General features: G+C 37.2%; 1 protein-coding gene across 2 annotated transcripts; it reads right to left on the bottom strand.

The window, feature by feature from the left end:
- Nucleotides 1-1885: 1885 nt before the first annotated feature.
- LOC104088726 (uncharacterized) lies at nt 1886-8964 on the bottom strand. 2 transcript variants are annotated; one of them, XM_009593454.4, is made up of 7 exons: nt 8718-8964; nt 8272-8301; nt 6134-6226; nt 3559-3685; nt 3043-3325; nt 2874-2928; nt 1886-2406 (listed from the first exon to the last, which is right to left on the bottom strand). In XM_009593454.4, the coding sequence occupies exons 1-7, from the start codon at nt 8838-8840 to the stop codon at nt 2332-2334; spliced, it is 786 nt and encodes a 261-aa protein (XP_009591749.1). In that variant the 5' UTR covers nt 8841-8964; the 3' UTR covers nt 1886-2331. The 2 variants fall into 2 exon arrangements, with proteins under 2 accessions (XP_009591749.1, XP_033510010.1); XM_033654119.2 differs by lacking the exon at nt 8272-8301.
- Between the last annotated feature and the right edge of the window lie 333 nt (nt 8965-9297).

Consider the following 9297-nt stretch of genomic DNA (forward strand, 5'->3'; position numbering starts at 1 on the left):
AATTGTATCATCTGTTCCACTTTAACTATGATTGTACAATGTACTGTTTTGGAGACTTGTTAATGACGTAACTAATGAAAATGAACTGGTGATATTCGCATGACCTCTTGCTGTCTAATTAATGAAAGGTATTTTCCTCTTTATTCTTGGGTGAGTTGGGTAAAAAGTATTGTAAAGGTTTGCTTGACCAGGGTCTCGGTTAAGCGCCGGGCGCGCTCCCCGAGGTCGGATCGTGATAGGGTAGGAGGGTGGTGGTGATGGGGTGGGGCTAGAGGGCCCAGAGGTGGGGGTAGGAGATAGGGCCGGGGTTAGATGGTGGTGGAAGGGATGGTGAATAGGGTGGGGAATATTGCAAAAAGAGTTTTAGAAAATATTTTCCTCCTGTTTGGTAAGAAAGTCATTTTACTCCAAACTAAGGAAAAAAAGTTTATGGGAAAAATATTTTTCAAAATATTTAAACAAACCAAACTTTAAAAATTTTGAAAAATACTTTTCAGAAAATGCTCCTTTTTTCGTACCAAATACATCCTAAGTATATCCCTTTTCTACTTTGTACCGTCACCACTATCGCTGAAGTGGAATTCAGTACTATCAGCATGTCACTACTAAAATCGCACCAACTTTGTAGGTGTCCACTGCAAAAAAATTGGAGTACGCCTTATGAATTAGCGACTCACTAATTGTTATTCACAAACAATTTCAAGCTGACCAGTGACATATTTCACTGGTTGAATGAGCATTTAATATATACCTAAAAATTCTTATTAGATGAGACTTTTTTTTCTTCTCGTAATACCTTTCTTGTACTTAGAATAACCAAAATTTCCAAATAATTATAGTGGGAATGAGGAATTATTGAGAATCACCGGTCCTTATTGTAGTCCACTTCTTCAATATAGAGCTTGTTTCAAGAGATTTTTTTTTTGTTGAGTTTCCCATTTTTTGTTTCCTCATATAGAACACCATAACTTGTGGGATTCAAAAGGAAAGGCAATAACTTCAATGCTGATGAGAATTTATGAAAATTTGGCAGAGTTGGATGGATAAATTTGTGCCATCGGATCATGACAAGGTTAATCTCTAATTAGCATCCTGAGAATGACTATCTGTGCACTAGCCTCGGGTTAATGCCCTGCTGAATAGCAAAATTTTCGGCCACCTTGCCTCCTCTGCATAAGTATTCTAATGCTTGAGTTTGATCTACTTGCTTTGTCCCGGTCAATTTTCTTGGTAACTTTAGCAAGGATGAGCTCCATGTTTGTTTTTCATTGCGAGACAAGGATTGTTGACCTTATATCATCAAAATTTCCTTATGGAATGAATCACTCAATGGTTAAATTTTTGTAAATTCGAACGCGCTCCTGAATAATTTTCTTTCCTCAAGTTGATCAGGAGTGCTGGGATTGCTCGTGGCAGTTATTGGCGTTTGGCAATGGAAAGGTGGTGCATCGTGCGCACTGTGACGCAAGGTGCCGTGCGCGTGGGGCTAAACTCAGTACATGTGGAATGTCGTGCGGTTGTTGTGGGCTGTGTCTATGCCTTTAACTTGTGGTGCCTTCTTCGTTTCTACACTCCAACCCCCTGTTTGTGTCTAGCGGTGCTTGTCTTGGCTTTGCAATGCTGGCATTGGCAACAACACATAGCTGCGCGTCGCGTGTTGGGGCTATTGTTGGCATGCATCGGCGATGCAAGTGTACGTGCGGCACATGAGTGGTGTTCGGCTACTACGAAACATCAACTTGTTATAACCATTTTGTTTTGAACATATAAAGCAGTTTAACGGAGAAAATGAGAGCTGATATGTACAACCACCTCCGCCTGTATGAGCTTGTACACATTCAGTCTCAAACCGGGATAAAGGAGGAAGGTTGCTTTAGGATGAAAATTAATGAAAAACTAATCAATTTATGATGAATTATCTTAATACAATAAATGTGCATCCAGAAAAGGGGAAAAAAAACCTACAGTACGATATATCATGGAAACTGATAACTTGTGAGTTTAGCTTGGTAAACGATAGCAAACAAAATTCTTCATCCCGAACACAGCTACAAAAAGAACATAAATTATTGCTAAGATTACATATGGTTACACTGGAAGCATGGCATAGCAACTCTACTACAAACACTTTGCGAATGCTTCCAGATAATCTAATCCCACATAGCTTCATATTTGTGCATGTGCCATTTCAAATAAAATCAACATCTACGGTAAAGGGCCTCTTTTATTGATAGGTTAGTATATCTCATGTCCTTTGGGGGACCAATAACATCGGTAATTTAGTAATCATCATCCACTGATCTAGGATATGTATCACTATCTGCTCCACTACTAACTTAATGCCAGTTTATCGCACAAACATTGATATGCTGCACTGCATGCCTTGAACTTCTCTTCTGCCACAGCCTGTCAATTAATGAAAACTTGTTATCCACTATAGCTGGAATACAGAGGAACTGATAAAGAAAGGTTAGAATAGCATAAATTGATCTGACTTTCATGCTTGACATGAGAAAAGTGAGGCTCCGAGCATAAGCTACAAGTACTGAATATTGACGTCTAGAATGTTTGGTTCCTTTTTCTTTTGTTTTTTTTTTCTTTTTCTCTTTTGCATGTGTGTATTTCTATTTCATAAACTTGATAGTGCACGCAAATGTCAGTATAGTCCAAGGGCAAATATAAGAACCAGTACTAGGAGCTAGACCGATCATTTTCAAATGAAACAGCACTATGAACATATTGATCGTAATTGAAGCATGGAGTAGTCTCCGTTGTATGTGCCTTACGGAAAAGCCTAGTGTGGTATGAGGTGACGAAGGTGGAAAAGGGTAAAACATCAAAACAAATATGTAACAGTAATGAAATAGATGTACCTTAGATGAGCCCTGGTGGCGGTCAGGATGCCATTTCAGTGCACATACACGATATCTGCAAATGTAAAGCATGTGCAATCAGTGACATAGACGTCACTTTTGTCAATAAGGATATCAAAGCACGTCTGAAAGTAAATCTTTTCTAACTGGAAGTTCATTAAACACTCACGCATTCTTAACATCTTCCAGATTCAAAGGGCCAGATGCATTCAATCCAAGTGTCAGACGCTGTGAACTCAAATCTGACTCTGAATTTTCAGAGTCTGTTGACTCATCATAGTCTGAATATTGATATCTCTGGTTCCACCTATGGTTGTTAGAGTAGCTTGATGAGTTCCTCCATTGTGGCTCTTCATTCATAAATGACCAGTAGTAGTACTTGTTTCCGCCAAATGCTGAACGGAAAAAGGTCTCTATCTCAATATCATTATCATCAAAGAATTGGAAACCTCCTGAAAAATGAAATGACGAAAATCAGCTATTGCTCAATACTCGAAAGGCACAGGCTGATGATAGCTAAATGGCCTAGTTTGACAAACAAAATACGCAAAGAAAGAAAAGTATGCTTCTTTAAACGACACTTTTGGAGCTAAAAATGATTGCATTTTACAAGATTGAAATCCACCAAAGATGAAGTTCTCCAGAAACTCTATATACTGCATTCCATTACAAAAGGTGCACATACTCTGTTGAGGTGGTCCTTTGTTCCTTGATCTTCCCCCTTTGTTTCCACGGGCCCTGAAATCTCGTCTAAACCATGAACTGTCTCGGCTTGAAGATGGGTCATATTCATCACAATCAGGCTGCCGGCCCTGAAATGCTGAAAAACCACGTTATAATAGAGTAGTTTCTTTACAGCAAAGAATGAAATAGGTACATCGGGTGACTACTCTTGACTTTTAGGACTTCAGAGTATAATTGAGTATATAAATGTGTTTGAGAACATAGATAAGCTGGAAAGTGGCAGAATAATTCTTTGTAGAGTACCCTTGGAAAGTGACAGTCTAAAGGCTTTGAAAACTGAATGTGATGTAAGCAGCTACTTGATACGGCCAAAAATTTCAAAGCTTTAAACTTGAAGCCCCTTTTTTAGGAAGAGAATAATGTTGTCAGCAACACGAGAAGAACGTGTTACTGGAAAAGAGGAACCTCCATTGTTGAATGTACTAAGTGCTCGTTTGGTTGCTTAGTATAGGGAATTAATCATGGTATAACATTCGGCTTTGTTTTGTACACTGTTTGGTTACTAGATTGCTTTTCTTCATAAATAATACATGTATAATTTATGCGGGAATATATGCATTATTTTATGCGGGATAGGATATGGAATAACAATAAAAGCATTAACAATACATGGATTAAACATTCAACAAGAAATAATCCTTGTATTACAATCCCTGCATTATTTTTTTTTCCTGATAAAGTACAATCCCTGCATTACTAATCCCCGCAAAAAATTTCTCTGAACCAATTGACCCGTAAAATTTATTCAATGTTAGCAATAACAATGAGTTGGAATCATTTTTAAATTTCAATTCCCTATCAAGCAAATTGCAAATTGGGTCCTCAAAGGTCGCTTACACATTTACATGTTCAAATAAAAGACGTTGGCTTTATTCATTAATGATTTACCCATTACCCAAAGGAGCTGCACAAGAGTCTTGTCCAACTACCAAACAAGCCTCAATGCCTCATATCAAACATCTAGCCATGCCAAATAAGTCAAGAGGATAAGATGGTGAACGTTTTCCATTTTCTGCTTAAGACATTCAATGCGTTCTTATATTTTCCCGTTGTTTCCCACTAAAAGGTCCAGAAAAAGACACCATTGATCCCTTTTTCATCTTTCTACTGCCAGCTTCCAGATGAATAATGAGAATTTTTTGGAAGCATCCACAATTTAAGAGTTCACCATGAAACTGCACATTCACCAAGTCTCCCTCCTGAGTATGATTAAGTTGATCTACCAGTAAGGATTCGTGCTACTGCTTATGCTGATTAGCAGGGAAAAACTTTGTTGGGGCATTCCAAGCTAAATGTCAGCATGAAGCAAATTCAACTGCAATCCAACTTCAGAAAAATGAGGTTGTCAAGGTCATCTAACACTTCCTTAGTTCATTTCCGTAGGTGCACTCATAAGAGATATAAATAGTGCACATGTAAAACACGTCGAAATGATAAATTCACTCAAAAGCTGATCCATAGTTCAACAGAAGGTACTAACACGGCCAAAACAGCAAGAATAACCCTTCAAAAACGCAGCCATCCTTTTCGAGTATTTAATACTTTCCTAGTCAACTAAATGCATCTCATGTCCCCACTCTCTCCATTCCACTGAAAGTGATCGTTAACTTCTTCAATATTCTAATTGTTGATAATATAATTAAGTAAATAATAGTATGCTTTATCTAACAGCTTAAACTTTTACATGAGATGGCCACACATCATATTGTTCAATATAGTATCAGAGCATGCAGAGGTCCTTGGTTCAAGTTTCATCACCCCCATTATCACAATAAAAACTTCCACATGTTTGGCCCATGAAAAAGATCCACACGTGAGGGGACATGTTGAAAATATAATTAAGTAAATAACAATGTGCTTTCTCTAACAGCTAAACTTTTAGATGAGATGATCACACACCTTCAAAACTAATGACCAAATTGGAGTAGTGATAATAGAATAGTCTCCATTTTGTTAAGAGTTCAACGTTTTAATTAGAGATAGTAGTTAATTCAATGAAATTGTCGATCCATTCAACTAGCTAAATACACATATGCTATTGGGTGTGTGCTAATCCAAGTAAAACTACTCCATTGTAACCTAATGTATCCGCCAACCAAGCGAATATACTCTAACACAAACCCAACCGTACCAATCATAATATTTCTAATCCGCAAATATGTTCACATTCTAATCTGTATACTCTTTTCTAGTACGTAAGAACAGGACTTTTTGGGGCATTTGGTATTACATAACTCTTTGAGCTAGGAGTAAGCTTTATTACATGCTATTTGTAAATTTATAAAGTTATCTTGAAGATCCATATTTTTTGGGATCAATTGGATTTTGAATGAGAAACCTTAGTTGCCCAACGAGTATATGGATTTACTAGATTGTCGCCACATAAATGTTCATCACAGAAGCATTTATTACTGACCATTTGAGAAGGAAACCAAGGTTTAAACATTTATACCACTAGAAGCATTTAAAGGAGCATGAATTCAGCAATAAATAATCTGTTTTGGATCATGAATGACCTGAAAGAACTGTTCAGCAAATGCATTGACATTCTCAAACAGTGTCTCCCTTGAGTTCAGCTTCCTATATCTTCTGGAGTAGAAGTTTGATCTCTGCAACAAAAGCTGGCAATCAGAAAAAGGAAGCATATGACTGTAACTAAATTAGAATGCTGGCCAAGTAGGATTTTATATGCTTATTACAACCGCTACTTGTCTTCTTTTTTTCTTTCTATGATGGTGGTATCCAAGCTAGCTCTCGCACACTTCGACTATTCCACTAGGTAGCTGCTATCTCCCCACCAATACAGGTACCAAGTGACTTTTCCCATCAAGGCTTAGGTAAATGGAAAGAAACCACCGAGGTTTTTTTGCCTCCGTTGGCATTTGAACCTAAGACCTCATGGTTCTTCTCCCACTTCATTGACCAATAGGGCACACCTTTGGGTGATAGAACCACTACTCGACTTAAAAGAAAAATTATTGCACATTGGGATGAAGCTGATCCAAATGGATATTGAAAATTCATGTAACAGACTCAACTAGTTTGAGGTCAAGGAGTAGGTTTATTGTATCAGAACTATTACTTTGTGGTAGCACTCCCATACAGCACATATATATGAAATGTAACCACACTGCAATTACTGGAAGATCCGGTTTACAACAACAACAACAACCACCCAGTATAATCCACTAGTGGGGTCTGGGGAGGGTAGTTTGTACGCAGACCTTACCCTTACCCTAGGGTAGAGAGGCTGTTTCCGATAGACCCTCTGGAAGATCCGGTTTAATCTCATAAAAATCTATAGACTAATACAAACAAACACCACTCAGCACCAAAAGAATCTTCCTATACGCCCAGAGGAACTGCAACATTCAGACTGAAACTCGGCGATCCCAACAGAATGAGCCCAAGCTATATAGTTTAATCACGATGAACACATCTTTCGGCTAGTGAGAACATGAAGTTCTTTCATCCATAAAAACATTATCATTGTCAACCTATGAGTTTCAATCAACTCAAAGCATATATTCGCATTAAGACAACAGCCTAAAGGTTTATTAGACTTATGTAAATCCCACCCCAAAACTAAGTTTCCTCAAGCCAAGAATCCACGCAAGCAGAGGGCACAACATTGTTGCCATTCTCTTTGGTCTAGTACAAAAGAAAGCATTATATCATATAGCTGATTTTTAGGTTTTGCGTACTAGGATGATCGCGAAAGCTACTGGTAGCAACAAATCATGTAGACAGACTACTGTTTAGAAGACCTTTATAAGCATTTCAAAAAACATTTTGACATTGGTATTGTTTGCCGAAAATGCATATGCGTTGATTGGTTGGTTACACATAGTTTATACAGGACAAACTATTTGGACTTTCACATCTTTCACTCCATCCATCAAACTTGCCTTTTTTCCCCTCAATACAAAAAAACTAACTTTTTGACAACCGAATTGCACACTTGGGTTTAACATTACCAATTACTACTCAAGGCAGGATAATTCATATTTAATTTAGAACTATGACAAGAAAAGACACAAAACAAGTGAATTGTTGTAAACTAATAGATCAACACTTCAAGGTTAAACAGGAAACCGAGATGACTCCAAAGTTCAGAGACACAAAATACCAAAGTAACTAGCCACGCTAACCATGGAATGTTAACAAGTTAGGACAGAGATAAAGCAGTCTCAATTTCTTGATTGTTTAAATTTTCTTTTATTTACAGTATATTTTTAACTTTTCACTAATTAGTTAAAAATAATGCACAAGCTTTTGCTAGTTTATTGTGTTAAACTCTTGGGAATTTTTCTAAATTTCATGTCAAGAAGAAATAAAATATAAAACAACAAGGTTAGCCTCTTCCTTACCCTTCTTCATGTCTTAAATGATATACTAACCTAAGAATCTAAATTGGCAAACTACCATATAGTAGCAGGTAATGACCTGGATTTTTAGTTCCCATTATTCAAACCGAAGTAAGATTCCTATTACACAACATAAAATGTAATTCCACTAGACATAATCTGAAGGAAAGGACAGATTTTTGTTTGAAATTAAACAATCCAATTAGAATGACATGATACAATGTGAAAAAAGATTTGTTTGCACAGTTATTGAAGAAACATATTAGTAATATTTAACAGTAGCTCACCCTTGATGAGCCCTTATAAGCACTTTTCCCCTGCACAACATGGAAAAAGGAACAAACTTTATCAAACATTACAATACCTATTTCTATTACCACAAATTAAAAGGCAGAAACCACTAATTTGCCTTCCTGTATGATTATAAAAGCTTCGGGTAAAACCAGAAGTTTTAAGTTATTTGTTTCCAAATTTTAAAAAGCGTCGATCATTTTGGAAAGGACTAACAAGGAAATAGTACCAAAAAAATTGAAACGGAAGGAGTAGTTCAGTTTTTTGTCAACAACTACCATCAAATAGACCCAATTTCCATTTCCAAGACAGCTTTTTGCACACAGAAATATTCACATATCACAAAATGAAAGAACCCCACAAACTGAAACTGGATAAAATCCAAATAAATGACAAGAATAAACGAAATTATGTGAAAGACAGAGAAAAAAAGGAGACTAACAGAATCCCATTGAGTGCGTCTTCTGCGTTCCAAGATTGGGGAAGAATGAAAAAGAGAGGCCTTTAGCTGAAATGGGTTGGCCGGAGAATTGATTAACGCTGCTGTTTTCGTGGCCTTATTCATTGCCGGAAATTCATCTAAACAGGAAAAAGGCTGACTGACTGATGAATTGAATTTGATTTGAGTAGTAAACTCAGGGAATACAATGGTGCTGGTGGAACATCTGCGGAAAATGGTCTGTTCCTTCCCTTGACATTTGGGCTTCAAGTATATTTAGGCCCAAAGTAATGTCAAAATGGGCATGCAAAAATAGCACGGGCTAGCCAGTTTTCGGATTGGTAATTTAAAAATAGCCAACGTTTGCAAAGTCATTAAAAAATAGCCATTATTTTGATGCAATACGGACCGGTCCAGCATAATATACTGGATATTAGTGCACGTGTGTATGAACTTCCAGCATATTATGCTGGAACTCCAACACGCGGAAAGTTCCAGCATAATATACTGGAGATTGGAGCATTTGTGTATGAACTTCCAGCATATTATGCTGGACCGGTATATTATACTAAAACTCCAGTAT

Source organism: Nicotiana tomentosiformis, chromosome 3 (assembly GCF_000390325.3).
Source record: "Nicotiana tomentosiformis chromosome 3, ASM39032v3, whole genome shotgun sequence".
In the NCBI taxonomy this organism is placed as follows: Eukaryota; Viridiplantae; Streptophyta; class Magnoliopsida; order Solanales; family Solanaceae; genus Nicotiana; species Nicotiana tomentosiformis.